Genomic DNA, 18,072 nt, shown 5'->3' with positions numbered 1-18,072 from the left:
CGTGGCATGTATTTAGGAAGGACTGTAAACCTTGACATTCATCAGAGGAGGTAAATGCTGGTCAATCCGTTCATGAATAGCCTGTCCAGCAGTCCTATTATAAATTATCTTCTACTAAACCTGAGTACATTTACAGAAAGACATGCTTCGGTTTATGGCGCCCTGCTGATATTCCGGCGTTTTGCCGTTTGAGGTTTGCTGGAAAATTGCAAATCATTCTGCCTGCGGTGATGCTTTCCAGTCACTCTGGGGAGATGTTCCAATAGGGGACTTATTGGACGACGTATTTGCATCTCAGTGACAGGAAAAGAAATGCCGATATGTCGTAAATTAGTCCATAAGAGCATCACGGGTCCCATGTCAGATCCCTCATTGGCTTAACAGCTTGGTTGATTAATCTGGAAGTTGCCATTTGGTTGGTTTAACTGCTGAGATGCCCTCAAGTCTTCATGAATTCCAGGAGGCGGGAAACCAACGGTGCTCAGACGTACTTGCAGTTTTGCTTTCAAATTACGCTTTCAGGTTAGAAAAGAAATAGAAGTATTTACATTTTTCCTAAAGAACGTTAATGCACTGTACACGGTGACCGCAGTGACCCCGCAATTGCATATACATGGACATGGCATCGAAATGTGGTGGATTATTGTAGTTCAAACACACGGCGTTTTCTTAGGCATTGGACAACCAGACAACGCCACTCGGACAGTGGCTGGTTGACTGTTCTCACGCAGCCAGTAGACTACTTCACTATTCTCACACAGAGTAGACTGTTTGACATTACAGTAGACTGCTTCACTATTCTCACGCATAGAGTAGACTGTTTGACATTACAGTAGACTGTTTGACATTACAGTAGACTGTTTGACATTACAGTAGACTGTCTGACATTACAGTGGACTGTTTGACATTACAGTAGACTGTCTGACATTACAGTAGACTGTTTGACATTACAGTAGACTGTCTGACATTACAGTAGACTGTTTGACATTACAGTAGACTGTTTGACATTACAGTACACTGCTTCACTATTCTCACAGAACACAGCATAGAGCAGACTGTTTGACATTACAGTAGACTGTTTGGCATTACAGTAGACTGTTTGACATTACAGTAGACTGTTTGACATTACAGTAGACTGCCTGACATTTTACAGTAGACTGTTTGACATTACAGTACACTGCTTCACTATTCTCACAGAACACAGCATAGAGCAGACTGTTTGACATTACAGTAGACTGTTTGGCATTACAGTAGACTGTTTGACATTACAGTAGACTGTTTGACATTACAGTAGACTGTTTGACATTACAGTAGACTGTCTGACATTACAGTAGACTGTTTGACATTACAGTACACCGCTTCGCAAATCTCACTTTCACAGCAGATTACTGTACAATTGTCAGTCAAAACAACGGAAAACCGGACAATTGTCAGTCAGTGGACCATCCGATAATGGTCTCTGATAAAGTGGATAACATGCCACAGTTCAACATTTCAACCATGACACACATGCACATGCACAGAGCGTCAAACTGACAAACACATATCATATGTTGATAATAATTTTTTTTTATTATATTCATTTAGCGAGATCTAAAATATGAAATCAGGTCTGTCCTCTGTTGGCTCCATATCCCATCCCAAACCATAACACTTCCACCACCAAAGAGGACATTCTCCTGAATGCATACAACAAAGATGTCCTTTCACCCACATGTCAGTGTGGAAAGTAAACCAAATGCTGCCTCGTCAACGTCATCCTCTAAATGAGCGTCAGACCCTTAATCGATGGTATAGCCGGCAGTACAGATGCTGGTGACGTCACAATGAGGGATGTTACGTAGATGGCAGGTGCGAAGATACCGTGGCAGTTGTGGCACGGTTGTGTAGTGAGATCTTCCCTTTCGTGGCCTGTCTGTCTTTGTCCCAGTCATGGTGTAACTCTGCATCAACTTGGTGATCGTCGTTTACTGTTTGTACCGTGTCTCAAGCTGCACCATACCAACTGCTCTCTCTCCCTCGTCAATCTGGTACAACTGGGGGAGTATGGGTTTTAGCGAAAATACAAATAATCCCCAAAGTCCTAGATAGAAATAAATATGCTTCAGACAGCATAAAGCATTGCTACTTAAACATATCTAGTTTAGAAGCTGGAGCTGAGATAATCCTAGGCTCTAGAAGACGTTAACAAAACGAGGTAAAGAATCGCTGTCTTTCAGTATGCTAGTCATAAATAGTAGCACCACGCCGTCTGTGATCCTGAAGTAAGTATGTTCGTAAAATACTCTCACCAGCGTGTACCAGTGTCGCATTAGCCTGGGTAAATGGCTCTCTTAATATCCTGTTCCGACATAAACCAAACAAGATGTATCTGCTCAGGTTCACGTTACACCTCGACAGACGTCAATGATTGTAATGCGAGCCTGTATGGCTGTGTGTAATCAGTGTATCGGAATCTTAAAGTGGCTAGCCAAGTGGTTAATGCGTTGGTTGGACACACCGAACACCCGGTTTGGATTCCCATAAGGGTACAATCTGTGAACAAAAATTGTCAACATCAGAAACTAATCTGCCCAAAAAGATTCCAAATAGCGTCAAAACCAAAAATACTGGTAAAAATATATGAAAGGATAATTAAAACTTGTGCTGCGCCAGGTGTTCACGAAAAGGGTAATCACGTCTTGTCCTATCGGTAGAGCATTGAAGCTTTCTGTATGATATTTTAATAATTGTGAAAAGGACTATGAAATGTGGTGTGTTTGTATAGGGGACAGTGGGATAGCTTTGTCGTTAAAGCGTTCGTACATCACGCTGAAGACCTTGGTTTGATTCCCCACATGGGTACAATATGTGAAGCCCATTTCTGGTGTCCCCCGCCGTGATATGGCTGGAATATTGCTAAAAGCGGCGTAAAACCCAACCCACTCACTCATTCATGTCTGCCCATTGCTAGATTCAGAACATATACATCCCGGCTGAAGGCGTACACATTTCGGGCGAAACCAGCTAGTGCCTGGTGCCAACGGATGAAAATTCGTTTTGAGCAAATCTGAGAATCAAAACAACCACAGACTCTGGCAGCTGAGGAATACATCAGCGAAAACCACCACCTGGGCCACGTGGCGTGATTTAATAAATATTAGTATTATCTATTTTCTTACGTTACACAAAAACTTGCTGGATGTTCAAGGCTATTGATTAGAAAGGGGCAATCTAATCTTTAAAACCTTCAGAGCCTGTACAACGACGACTAATATTCTTTACGAGAATTTCCCCAAAATCTATTCCCGTTCTTTTGAAGAGTCTAACATTCTTTTAATTAAATCTTGCAGTAAACGGCCAAGCAAGCATAAGACATGGGTGTTTTTATAATGTAATTATCTCCAGGATGTAACACACATACTCCTGTCAATCCTGGCTACACATCAAGCCAACTTAAACATGCGCGAACGTGTTTATTTTAAGTAAAACAACCTGTAGCTGAGAGAAGAGGCTTTAACGAACAGGGGGATCTCTTGCACCGATGGTTCCTGCAAGACAGCAAGGCGGGGAGAGGTGGGATGTTTACTTGTAAGACTGCGGGAACGATATTGAGATATCTACGAACCAAACACACTCCTGGACACTACAGAATACCTTCAGTGAACTCAGGGTGATCTTAAAATCACTGTGTCTGGATTAAGTCAGCCGCTGAAAAACCATGTCGAAGGACAAAGGGTCTACACTTGTGTTGATGGCAGTGGATAACAGTACCCACAGCGAATATGCATTTAATTGTAAGTATTAAACATGGATATATTCCACATTGAATATGTATGTAAAACAGGAATTGATCTTTGGCTTGTATGTTTTGAAGGCTTGTTGGTCTTATCGCTGAACCTGCTCACTGCAATTTCGTTCCTATCCTGCGAAGGCAGAAATTAGGAGTGCCAATGATGCCAATATTGATTTCACCATCTCTATATTCTTAACATAAACCGGACAAAAGCCGGAACCTTGGCTTTTGTGGACAAGGGCATTTACAAGCTGCCCAGGTTAGCCTGACACTTGCAGCGAGCGTCTTGTGTCAAGACCTGGCGGGCAATAGTTTTACCTATGCTTATCCCTCTCGTGTTGGTATGCCTCACTTATCCTTTGGGTTGGTTGTTGTTTAACGCCGCACTCAGCAATATTCCAGCTATATGGCGGTTATCCTTTGGGAAATATCTTATCATTTCAGCGAACATCTGTATAACGCCATTCTTATCATATGCAAACTTCTATGCTATTCTTATCCTTTGGGGTACATTTGGCATCTCAATATCCTAATCCTTTTCTCAATAATATGGTTACCATGATAAGTTTATCATCCAGGGTATCCGGATAATGAATATTTACCTGGTGTCTATAAGTGTTTATCTTATTGTCAATTACCTGTTTGTTGCTTACCCACACCTGTTGCATTAAAACTAATTTCCGGAGAATATGTTTTTTACGACATGTTTGGTGCAATTACATAAACATCATAGAATGCACCGGCGGTTTCACCATAACGTGTATACATGCTATTTGTTATCATGGTATAAAACCTTGCGTGTGGCGGCAATACCGTCATGCTCCCACCTACGTGCTGTTCTTGGGAATTACATTTGCTATTAATAGAGTTGCATGTGCAGCGTTTGTCTATAACAGTGTGAGGAGACAGACACATAGGCTCCACAGTGGCATTTGTTTGATCGTGTACTTACCATATACACGCTTTGAACTATATGTGCTCAAAACCTTAATTCCTGCATATAATTTATTTTGATTTCATTTCTGGAAGAGATGTTTTCAAGCACTTGTGTTTGATTTGGGATGTCATAAGATTACAGCATTTTCTCAAAGCAGCTGAATGTATGTCATCCACTGATAAAACACCAATGATTTATACTGATCTTCTACTTCAGTGCTGAAAGGTTGTTACTTATAGCTATCTGTTTCTGAAAATCATCAAAGAATGAGTCGGATAAAATGGTGTGTTGCTACAAACCGTTGCGAGTACTCAAACTCGCTTGAGTCATTCTTGATATCTTGAGATATCTATGTCAGTAATTGTTTATGGAATCTGACATATTAATCGAGTATCTGAGTGAAAACGGAATAAAGGTTTTGCCTTCCTTTATTTTTTTATTTCTTTAATAGTGACAAATGGTCGCTGTGATATTAGTAAAATGCAATTAGGCACCGTGTATCGTACTTGGAAGTAGATGATGAATACCTGATACACAGTGAACATTAAAAGTGGTCGTTGGTGCGTAGTTAGACTTGGATCAAAGGAAGTTGTGATACCCAACTTATTCACTTATGTAGTCTGGCATACGGACCCTGAAACAAATATATCCAAGAAAGCCCATGTAAGTCTAAAATATGTGGCAAGTCTAGATTTCCACAGTTTCAGGCACTGGGCTCCTTTTCATTATATTTTATGATTATTTTTTATGACCGTTTTTTCTGTAAATATGTTCATTTCAGAGACTAGATGTTAGTCTATCACTAATGCTGCTTGTTTAAATGCCCCAAAGAACAAGAAACCTTGCCCACCGCCAACTATTCATACATGAAAATACATTCTAAATATATCCTTCCAGTTCATGCATTTAACAACGTTCTATATGATTTCATCATTTCCATGGCGCCATCTGAGAACATCGCGCCTATCTTGCAATGATCTCATTAAGAGCAGAGATAAACCAGAGAGTATATTTGAGGGGGCTGTTCCTGAAGACCGATGTACGCATGTCTGGAGATACTCGTCACAGTAAACAACCCTTGTCTGTTACTGTTGTAAAATCAGGTATTCACTTTGGTCCATCGTGCAAGATAATGGAATATATATATATATATACTACTCAAAACAAGTTAAGGGTCACAACTTTTAATGGCCATAACTACAAATATAAATAACAGTGAAAGGTAGCGATCATATAACAACTCGGGCCAACATTTGATGATAACAACAACGGGAGACAAAAACAGCAGGAATGTCAGTGATTGCTGACCAATAAGGTCAAAGTGACCTACTGTCAGAAGTGAAAATTCAAACGCCAACATTGGACTAATGACGGATGTAAGCACCTCGAGCAGTAAGACAAGCAGTACACCTCTGTCTCATACTGTTCACCAGACGTTGCAAGAAGGCTTGGGGTATTGCCTGCCATTTTGGAATGAGATACTGGGCCATTTCTGCACAGTTGTTTTGAGGGGCGTGGTTGTTACGACGCCGACGTCCTAACTCGTGCCAAGCATGTTCAATAGGGGCTAAATCTGCTGAATATGCCGGTCATTCCATGTGCTGAACATTGTTCTGTCTAAGTAAGTCCGTCACGACACGGCCACGGTGTGGTCGGGCATTGTCATCTTGAAATATGGATCCAACACCGATACGTTGTAAACATGGCAAAACAAGGGGCCTGATAATCTCCCGTAGATAGCGATTTCCTGTCAGGTTACCATTAATGACATAGAGGTGTCCTTTGATGAAAGGAAAATGCACCCCAAACCATGATACCCCGCCTCCAAATGGCAAACGTTGGTTGACGTTGACGTCAGCAAACCTCTCCTGGACGCCGATACACACAAGTTCTACCATCATATTGAACTGTAGAGTATACCCGACACGTCGGAGAGAAGAACTGACGCCCACTGAGCACGTTGCCAACGGACATGGCGTCTACACCAGTCACGTCATGCCGCCCTGTGTCGCTGATGGGTGATGGTCGTACTGCTGGTCGCCGTGCCTGAAGATTGTTCCTCCTCAGTCGGTTCCTGACGGTCTCATCAGATACCAGGGTACCTGTGGCAGCTCTCAGTTGGTCACGGAGTTGTCTGGCAGTTACTCTGCGTTGTCGGACGGCCATATTTGTCAGGTATCGGTCTTCTCTAGGAGTTGTTGATGGAGACCTGCATGAACGTGGTCGATTATTCAGCGTTCCAGTCACACGAAACCGTTGCCATAACCTTCCAATGACACTCTGACTCACATTTAGTCTCCGAGCCACACTGCGTTGAGTTTCACCATCTTGAAGCCAGGCAAGAGCTCTTCCTCTGTCTGTCATGCTCAGTTGACGTCTTGCCATTGTTGAATTTCAAGTGACAATAGCAATGTGACAATTGCAAGTTTTATAGGGAAAATAAGCATGCACAGCACTAATTCCACGAACATCATGTGCAAATGCTGTTCATGATGAAACATCATCTTCAACATGCACAGTGGTGGCGTTTTTGTGAAGTACTCGATGTTTCAATTTGTTCATTTTTTAACACCCTACCACATGATGACTATTGGCACCACGGTTATCTGCAGCCTTTATCCAGGTTCTGCAATGGTTTTCAATGACGTACCATACACGGAATGTAAAAATTTCATTCATATGTAATGCAACCAACCTCATCAGTAACATTACATGATGATATCGCATGACCCTTAACTTGTTTTGAGTAGTATATATATGTCACAGTTCCTGAAAGTCGCTGTTGCCTCTGTGTGATTGATATAATTGGCACACTTGTAGGGAGTTTAGTACTGTTTGAGTAAAGCAATTGCCCTTGGCTGAAATATAGTATAAATGAAATAACCAGATGGTAATGACCAAATTCAAAAGGGCACGGTTTTCATATAAATTTAATCTGAAAGACGGACAGGCATTTTTTTATATCTTCCACGTACTCAATCACCTAGCAATTCAACCACTAAGACAAGCCGAGTACAATATTACTATTTAGGAGCTATGGCCTTCATTATGATGCCTAGTCGAGAGCCTTTGTTACGTCATTGTCAAATCTCGGGAGAATATTCAGTCTAGTTATGAAGGGAAATGATTCTATCAGTGCCACATATCGGTGATTATCTCCCTTGGGTTCGTCACATCCAGTGTTAACGTTCCTTGGTCTTGTGACCCACACTGTTGTGGTCCTCGTGCGGATACATCTCAGCGTGGCATAGGAGGCAAATACTCACGAGGTGTGACTCATGGGGATGGGATGGTCCAGTTTGTTGATTGTGTGGTGTGTATCGTACACTGGCAGAGTGTATTATCGCTGTCCATCGTTTGCCAGTGTTGCGCGGCAAATAAACATTGCCGTCTCCAGAGCGAAGCACCATCTCATCCAGTGATCAACGTCATGAGCATCGGTCTACGCAATTAGGATACGATGACATGTGTCAACCATGTCAGCGAGCCTGCCTGACCACCGATCCCGTTAGTCGCCTCTTACCACAGGCATGGGCTACTGAGGACCAATTCTAACCAGGATCTCCACGGGTTAATTCTGGGTGGTAAAGACATGCACCCGAAACGTTCCAGAAACCTAACAGGGTTAAACAGGTCTAAGCTTTCCCTTCTTTGTTGGTGTTCTCAGGTCTCCACGTATAAACGTAAGATCAACAAGACTGTTGATCAATATCTGGTCGTTAATGAACGATCATCGTCAAAATTCAACTGCATCGTTTTGATCGATATCCCAACAGTGTTGGTAATCTGCACATTGACCTGACCAGAAATACATTAACACCACAACACTTCTAGTTCTTTTTTGGCAGAATTAGATTTAATCAAGCTTAAATCTACCCAGTCAACCATGATATTATGCGTGAATCTGGCATTACCATGTCACGCAGGGGAATGGCAGGGTGTCTAAGTGCTTCCTGTATGCCATGCCAACATGAACATGACATTTGTTCACATGGCTGCTCATCGATTCTGTACTGCAAGTGTAGTATTTATTTATCAAACGGGCCGTTGGTTTTGGGGTTAATGCAATTACTCTGCCGTTCACCGTATTTCAGCATATATGGATATGGAGGTTACACAACGTAACCATGAGGAGTCGAACCCAGTTATTTGACATGACTATGTTATCCATCGATCATGACGCTATCACATCAGTTAGTTCAGAGAGAACAATGCTTCAGTTACATTACAGCCTGTGTCCTTGATTTGGGAAAAATGCCCAAACTCACGCAGGACTTTGATGTTTAATAATAATAATAATAATGTAATTTATATAGCGCCAAACTCCACACTAGGTATGCTCATAGCGCTAACAATCAAGGCACAGCACATTATTACCCCGGATAACCCAAGCTGCCTGTTAGGCGCTAGAAGGTTATAATCATATGACTTTTTCCACCGGGTGCCCATTTTCCTGCTGGGTGAACAGAGACAATTTTGAACAAACTCACTTGCCTAAGGTGAGACCACATGTGTCACATGTGCTCCGTTGTGGGGCAGGACTCAAGTCCTAGAAACTCTCAGGAGTCAAGCTGCCAAACACGGTCACCCATCCAAGGTCACCCATCCGAGCTCAACACTGCTTAACTTCACCGATTTGTGACCTGAGCTTTGAGCACAGGACCACGCGCCGCCACAGATGTTTGGTGAAACCCACGGGCCCAGATAGGATTCTGGCACAACTAAGGGTCGCAACTCTGCAAGCAAATAACGGGACCTTAGGCGACTGGAATACTACAAGTTTGTTCAGGAGTTTTAACAGTTTTGTTTTATTGATTGTGTTTAACGCCGCACTCAGCAATATTCCAGCTATATAACGGCGGTAAATAAACGAGTTTTGACCAGACAATTTAGAGATCAACATCATGAGCATCGATCTACGCAACTGGGATACGATGACATGTGTCAACCAAGTCAGCGAACCTGACCACCCGATCCCGTTAGTCACCTCTTATGACAAGCATGGGGTACTGAAGGCCAGTTCTAAACCGGATCTGCACGGGTCAGTTTATGCAGAGTGTAACACGTCTTACGCTAGTGTTTCGGACCCACGATCATAGGGTTCTGGCACAACTAAGGGCTGCAACCTATAACTCGTTGAGGAGTGTATATATTGTTGAACATTTTTCACAACAGACTCGCTCATGGCTCGTACATTATGTATCTCCGACTGATGTGTATGAAGCTCAGCGATCGAGGCACTGGAGTTCAAAGCTTTGGCAGAGACAGTAATCTCATCACTTAAGATGTTCAGTGAGCCTGCTGGTTGTTATGAGGAAGCCGCTCATTTTTTCACAGGAGGAGACTTTTGGCACTAACGTGTATGCATGGGGTTTCATCTCTTGGTCATGTAAACAGGGCTGTACGTACTACCCTCTGCATCTCCTGTGTCAGTGATGGAGAAAACCGATTCAATTCACCATGTCACTGAAGTGTGTAAATATAAAACATCAGTGGAAGCCAATAACCAATCTTGATTTTCAGATTCCATTTAGCCGAATGGATTACAAAGCTGTGAAAATTACAAAAATGGACCACCAGAAACCATGATGCCATGTGTTCGCGACCATGTGAAGCATGCACTGCCATGTCAGTAGCAGCCGTCATTCAAAACTACAATCTATAAGAATGACAGGTTCAAGTCGCCGTAATGTATGATCAAATGCTTGTAATTATACAGGATCAATGTTTAGAGGCAAATGGTTCTAGATCCAGCATATATGTCAAAAATATAACTCATCGGATATAAAGAACGCAATCGACTGCAAGGATTTTACATGTGCAATTTACTGGTAACTGGGTCCTATAAATGTGGATGGAACACTTCGTTGGATATTTGTCGGATAAATGGAGCTACCGATACTTAACGTTGTGGTGTGAATCACAGAGTGAAATCAAAACATGTGTTTCACTTACGTAATCAGTTCCAGACTAGTTTCGTCAGACATGTTTACGATATCCAGTTCCATGGCTGAAACAAACCACACCAAGTTCTGTAATCCATTTTCTGGATTGACAGTTCTGTACAACATTTACATAACTAATTAACACTTTTAATGTGGAGAACTTGGAATGGATTTGATATTGCATGTTTTGTCTGCCTGCTGAAATATTTGAAGAATTCCAGAATGTTGTCAAGCTTTAGATGAAGATGGTTATTTTGGTGATCAGGTTATTATAACGAAGATTTCGGAACTGTTTTAATGAAATTGATGGTTTCAATGATAATGATGATTTTAATGATAAGTATGTTCTTAATGATGTTATTATAATGATGATAACTGTGGATAGAACACTTCATCGGATAAATGGATCTACCAATATGTAACTCTGTGGTGTGAACAAGGCCATTCTCATTATTGAGTGTTGTTAGATCACAACGCAATAATCTACACTGGACCTGGAATATACAACTTGGGGTACGGCAGACTGACCTGGAGTGAGGAGCTGTCAGGTAAAGATCGACACATGTGCTTCATGTACATAGTCAGTTCCTGGCTTCTTCCTCAGACATGTTTAGGATACCCAGACCCATGGCTGAAAACACCTCACCATGTTCCTAAATACATTTGCTGATGCATAATATACGCAAACTAATTATTACTATTAATTAGGAAAACTTTTAATTCAATCTTACGTTTCCCATGCCTTCTAGTAAATTTGAATAATTCCACAAGTTTCCAGTTGATGAATATACTTATTTTGGTAATTAGGTTTATATGGAGAATATTTTGATAATGACTTTAATGAAATCGATCATTTCAATGATAATGGTGATATTATGATGAATATGATCTTAATCATTTTAATCATGATTATTGTGATGATTTAGATATCACTGAAATGTTTTTGAGGAAAATAATTGTAGTGTCAAGTATTGACAACCTTGATAGGGAAAATGAAAACGGTATGTGCCAGGGATCTGTCAACATAAGCTGCCTGATTGTACCGAATCTTGATCATTATCTGATCATTATCTATAGCACTGCACAAAGCCGCCATATTATTCGTAACGAGATTCCTGGCATCATTTTGCCCTATTAGCTGAAGCCCTGATTTGGGAGATAAAGAGACAAGGATCAATATGACACAAGGGCCTCTTGTCCTGCTATTGTCAAAGGGTAGAGTGCATCCCGCTGTCACATGCCGAGACTGACCACCGCGGACACGGTAGGGACGGAATTAACGGAAAAGAGGGACCATTATATCAACTGAAAGGAGCGATTATATTGATTCCACAGTTTGAGTGAGTAGAGTTTACGTCGCCTACAGCAACGTTTCGGTAATATCCCGTTGTGGACACCAGCAGTGGACTGGGTGAGCGAGTATGGTTTTACGCCGCCTTTAGCAGTATTCCAGCAATATCACGGCGGGGGACCACAGCAGGTATTCGAACGCAGGCCTTTGGCGTGGCGAACGCTTTAACCACTGAGTGGACCACACACAGTCCCCATGTAGGGATTCGAACTTGAACGAATCCTTCAAACACTAGGTTCAGACAACGCTCACCTGTGGAATAAAATAGGGGATTTTTTATAATTATTCCAACAAACACAAATGAAAGAAGTGGAAAACTGGTTTATCGTCTCCAAAATGAAGAAGACTGACTGACTGACTGAGTTTGGTTTAACGCCGCTTTTAGCAATATTCCAGCAATATCACGGCGGCCAAAATGAAGAAGAGACAGCAGAGGAGAAAGAATGGTTTCTGAACATACTTCACAGTGAACTGCAAAAGTGTGTGATTTGAAAGATTCCTGATACGTTAATATAAAATGTTTGTAACAATCATTGGTATAGCACAGATTTGAACTACGAATTTTGTTGGAGGAAATATGTGTTGTACTAATTTCACATTGTACGGAGGCTGTGAGATAACCATCTGATTCAAATCTTCGCTCGTCAAATCAAACGTTCATTATCCCCCCTATGGTTATATATCTGTTGTACCACGATAATGCTAGATGATTGCTAAATGCGGCGTTACACAATATTAACTCACGCAAGGTTCTGATACTCTATGATTTCATATTGTATTGATTCTATATAGTTCTGGTAACAGCGATATAGAAATTATATAATATCTTCTTGAACACTGTTGATCGGATGAGAGAGAGAGAGAGAGAGAAAGAGAAAGAGAGAGAGAGAGAGAGAGAGAGAGAGAAAAGAGAGAGAGAGAGAGAGAGAGAGAGAGAGAGAGAAAGAGAGAGAAGAGAGAGAGGAGAAGAGAGAGAAGAGAGAAAGAGATCAAGAGAGGGGAAAGAGAAGATAGAGAGAGAAGAGAGAGAGAGAGGAGAGAGAGAGAGAGAGAGAGAGAGAGAGAGAGAGAGAGAGAGAGAGAGAGAGAGAGAGAGAGAGTTGTAATCTATTCTAGACTGGAGCGACAGTGGGTGTAAACTGTATTTGCCATTTCAGGGGGAAATGGGTGCTGCTGTATTTGAACAGACTGATGTGTACTGTGGATATTGTTAGAGACGTCGATGAAAGAGCTATTGCAGTAGTCAAGTCTTGACAATAATGACGCTTTCACCAGAGCCTTGACTTCTATTATAGGAAGATGTTTGATACTGGCAATCCTAAATCAAATTGAATCAATAATTTTTATAGTGCATGTTCCAATTACCAACAGCTCAACTGCGCTTTTAGACCTCGACTGATTTAGTCAACCGGTCCTTTGAAGAGACAGGCCTTGAGTGTGTTTTTACGGTTTGTCAGATCTTCTGTTTCTCGGCGTTCATGCGGGAGATTGTTCCGTAGCAATTAAGCAGAATGTTCAAATGACATGTCGCCATTTGTTCTGGTAGGAGACTTCTGTACCTCCAGGGGAACGTACTGGCTTGTATGGTACTATTGATTCAGTATGCAGGAACGTAAAGATGCATTGTCTTGTCAACCAGAGTGAGTGGAATAAATTGCACTCTTTGTTAGATTGACAGTCAATAAAACTCAGTCAGTATTGGAGCAATGATATCTTGTTCGGTGGACATACTTCTTCCAGCTGTATTCTGTACACGCTGCCCCCTATCCTGCCTCATTTGGCAGGTTGTAGAGAACGTATAAAATAAACCAACCTGGATTTGGATAAACCGTTTCGTGTCCTGGATGTTGCCATTTCTTCTGATTTGGTTGATGTTATGAATACTGGGCACAGTTGCATGTGGCTGTGAAATGCCCATCCAAGCTGTAGAACAGGATGCTATGCTGGCGTCTCGGTGTCTGGAAACTGGAATTAGGGCTGGGTGTGATCAGATGCTGGAGTCAGGGACAGGTTAGTTTGCAAGGTTGAGGAGATGGCCAATACCTCTGTTTTGTCCTCGTTCGGTTCTGAGAAGTGTATCGCCATCCACGTCCTAATGCGCAAGTCATTGTAGGTTCTTTATTTTGGTGGAGACCACGCTTTGGTTTAAATCAAAGATATGGCTGTCTCTGTGTCATCACATTGATATTGTAGATATTGTAGACTTGTATCCGCTGTGAAAGGATAGATCCCAACACCGACCCTGGTGTTACTTCACCTTTTGTCGTACACTGATCACTTGATATCTGCAGTCAAGAGAGGACATGAACCACTTGAGGGCATCTCTTGTAAAGATTAAGCGAAATTGCTGGCTACGTGTTGAGCATGATCTCATAAACTCTGGTGTTAAAGGCTTATCGGTGGTATACCAAACATATTGCACCGTCAGTATTTACAGCATGGAGCAGAACGTTCTAAACTCCTACAAATGTAGCTTCTGTTTTTTGCCTGTTTAATAAGCAGATTGCATGCCATTAGTTTGGTAAGCGTATGATCTCTTGGCTGAATTGTTCCTAAAGGACGCTCAGGAAGGAATTGTATATTCGATCCTGGTCTGTAGTTTTTGAGTTCATTAAGGCAAAATTTGGCCTCATGAGAAGGACAGTTGATAAATACCTCCTTCATGTCCTGCAGAATATTGGGGTCCGAAACAGACTATTTCTCTTATATCTATGACTGTTGAGAGTAAGGTATCCTGGCACTAGTTGGGCCGAGGTCGCATGTCTACTGTATATTGCGTCTACTGTATATTGCGTCTACTGTATATTCAGAGTTGTAGCTGGTTGAAAGCACGCCAGTCAATGACACCTTGCTGATGTGAGAATGTTCGGACTGCACGCATTGTGGATTGTGCACATAACTGTGCTTTCAATAGAGTGTCTTTCACGCCCACCATTATATCCGTGAAACACGTCCTGTAGTACAGTAACCTAAAAGGTTTGTTTTTATACATTCTTTTTTAAAATAGAACTATCTAGAATTTAGAAATATATTTTAGGGTTGACTAAACGTCTGTACAGTTCATTTGGATACGGTGTCGCCACCTTAAGATAATTTTCTCTTCTCCTCAGTTTAATACCGACGACAATATATTGCTTTCATTAAGCTATTACGTGAAACACTTTGTGTTACGGTCTCATTTATATCGGATTGTTTTTAGAGAACACTTAGACGTATCTGAAACTTTAATGAGGGCAAATTGATTTGACCGTGCTTTGACCCATACTGACTTATATGATAATGATTTCACACTGTACTGTTTTGAGAGAACACTTAGACGTATCTGAAACTTTAATGAGGGCAAATTGATATGACCGTGCTTTGACCCATACTGACTTATATGATACTGATTCCACACTGTACTGTTTTAGAGAACACTTAGAGATGAGGTGAGGTGAGGTGAAATTGGGTTTAACGTCGTGCTTGAGAATATTTCGCTCATATGACGACGTGCATGCGTGTGTATGTGTATGTGCGGCTGCTTGTATTAGCCCAGACTGAAGCTGGTTTTATAGTGCCAGCCCACCGAGATACCATGCCGCAGTGAAGCACGAATACCCCACTCAGACACATTATACTGACTCCGAGTCGACCAGTCCTTGTTGTACCCAGACAGGGACCAACAAGTATAATATTTTAACGTCTTTTTGGTATGACGCGGTCGGGGATCGAACCCGCGACCTTCCGCAATCCGGGCGGACCCTCTAACCACTACACCTTGGAGGCGGTCAGAAAACACTTAGATGTATCTGAAACTTTAATGTGGGCAAATTGATTTGACCGTGCACTGTTCCATACTGATTTATATGGTAATGACTTCACACTGTACTGTTTTGAGAGAACACTTAGATGTATCTGAAACTTTAATGAGGGCAAATTGATTTGACCGTGCATTGATCCATACTGATTTATATGGTAATGATTTCACACTGTACTGTTTTAGAGAACACTTAGATGTATCTGAAACTTTAATGAGGGCAAATTGATTTGACCGTGCATTGACCTATACTGATTTATATGGTAATGACTTCACACCGTACTGTTTTGTTAGAGCATGCAGACGTATTTGAAACACATGTGAAAGAATATTGATTCGATTTATGTTGTATTGATTTGAATAGTACTGGTTAGTGCCACTCTCAGTTAAATTATATGACGTAGACAAACAATCCAGACTGAAGAGGAAGACTAACAGCTTGATATGGATCATCTTGTCGGTGTGAACTGACTATGAGGTCCAACCAGAGATGTATAGTTACAACGTCGTATCACTCACGTTTCACCACAGCAAAGACCACGATGTTGTGGCTGAGGATGACGTTGTAGCAGAACACAGTGACCTAATCTAATTATGGTAAGTGGAACCCAGGAACTCCTGTCACCTCTGTGTAATCTTGTCTCCAGGGAACTCTTGTTGAAAACTGGAGACCAGCATCTATTCACCACTTAGAGTAATTTCATATCACTGGACGGGCAATTCTCAGCTTAAACAAACAACTCTCTTGCACCTCTAGTTCCGTCTCTATAGATCTATGTGGTTTAGCCATCGATTCGCCACAGACAAACATTCCTTAATTGGGTGCTGAAAGACTGCTTTCAGATGATCAATAGTTCTACCGTTATCCGTTAGGAATCCAAGCTTTTTTTTTGTTGCCACTTGTCGGACAGGAATCCTGGAACTTAACAGTGATTACCCAAGAATGGATTTGATTATTATGAAGTCAGAGGAACGGAATCCATACGGCCTAAAGTTAGATTTATCAATGGCTACCAAGGAACAATCATTCTGGCAGATATTTCTGAGAGCTGAACAGATGTAGATGTTTGACTTAGATTACTGCAACCAAACTCTATCCTCCTCCCTCCCCTACCACTCCCCTACATGCCGTAATGTGAATGTCTTGTCGCAATTCCAACACGATTTAAATTGCATAGCAACAGCTGCAACGGTAGCACAGTAGCCGTTTTCATGGAAAACCTTCCAGCGATGTGTCTCAGCAGAAACCGTGATCTGTTGTCATGATGATACCGAAGGCTTCTCATTACAAACCAGCGTAACGTTAAGCTTATTTTTCTTCCTCAAATGATTTATGAGCTGTTGTGGTGTCTGTATTTGGAATGTGTAGGGTAACTGCTGACAGTATCACATGTCACAGATCAGGGAAATGTGTTGTTTTTGTTCTTGCACTTTGTTGTTGCTGTTGTTTTTGTGTGTTAGTATTCCCGAATTATTTCAGGTGAACAAATGACTAGATTTAACCACAGGTGGGGAAGATACGCTCACCATTTCGCGAACACCTGGTATCAACTCTATTTCATAGTGATTCATAAACACATGCTCTGTCATCGTATTGCATGGTGACAATCACTGGATTGTCTGGTTCAGCTGTAATACAGCTGTAATACTGCAGAATCAAATATCTGCTCATGATCTAGTCACAATTGTTAAAGGGTATTCAACCGACTCTGCTTTTGGCAGAGATTTTGGAAAGGGTTTTGCCGCTTCTGTTGTTAGGTTTCATTTATCTTTTCCCCTTTCTTATCTGTGTTGTATATGTAGGGATCCGAATCTCAGACTATGTTGACTATTGAGAGAAGTATCGTTTACCACACACCTCACCACGTTGGAAAGTTCCTGCAATATTAACCATTTACATGAGCAGATAGGGAACGGTGAACATCTCTTCAACTGATGTTTATTAAGTTGGAATACAATATAATGTCTTTGACAGACATATAGAATCTTAGACACGAAGACCTTCACGAGCACATATTCTTTAAAGCCGACACCCGTCCCTTTATAATGAGGTGAGGTGAAATTGGGTTTAACGTCGTGCTTGAGAATATTTCGCTCATATGACGACGTGCATGCGTGTGTATGTGTATGTGCGGCTGCTGGTACTAGCCCAGACTTAAGCTGGGTTTTTTTAATATAGTGCTAGCCCACTTAGATACCATGCCGCAGTGAAGCATGGATACCCAACTCAGACACATTATACTGACTCCGAGCCGACCAGTCCTTGTT

General features: G+C 41.6%; 1 protein-coding gene across 1 annotated transcript in view; it reads left to right on the top strand.

Annotated features, from left to right (window-relative positions):
- Nucleotides 1–3,493: 3,493 nt before the first annotated feature.
- Nucleotides 3,494–18,072, top strand: part of LOC124285307 (universal stress protein in QAH/OAS sulfhydrylase 3'region-like) — a 62,637-nt gene continuing 48,058 nt past the window's right edge. The window contains exon 1 of the mRNA XM_046721516.1: nucleotides 3,494–3,776. Coding sequence (XP_046577472.1) covers nucleotides 3,701–3,776 — 76 coding nt within the window. The 5' untranslated portion in view covers nucleotides 3,494–3,700. The remainder of the gene's footprint in view (nucleotides 3,777–18,072) is intronic.

The sequence above is a fragment of the Haliotis rubra genome, unplaced genomic scaffold, assembly GCF_003918875.1.
Source record: "Haliotis rubra isolate DU_JTF1 unplaced genomic scaffold, ASM391887v1 Scf358, whole genome shotgun sequence".
NCBI classification, from domain to species: Eukaryota; Metazoa; Mollusca; class Gastropoda; order Lepetellida; family Haliotidae; genus Haliotis; species Haliotis rubra.
This window is presented reverse-complemented; position numbering and strand designations above follow the sequence as displayed.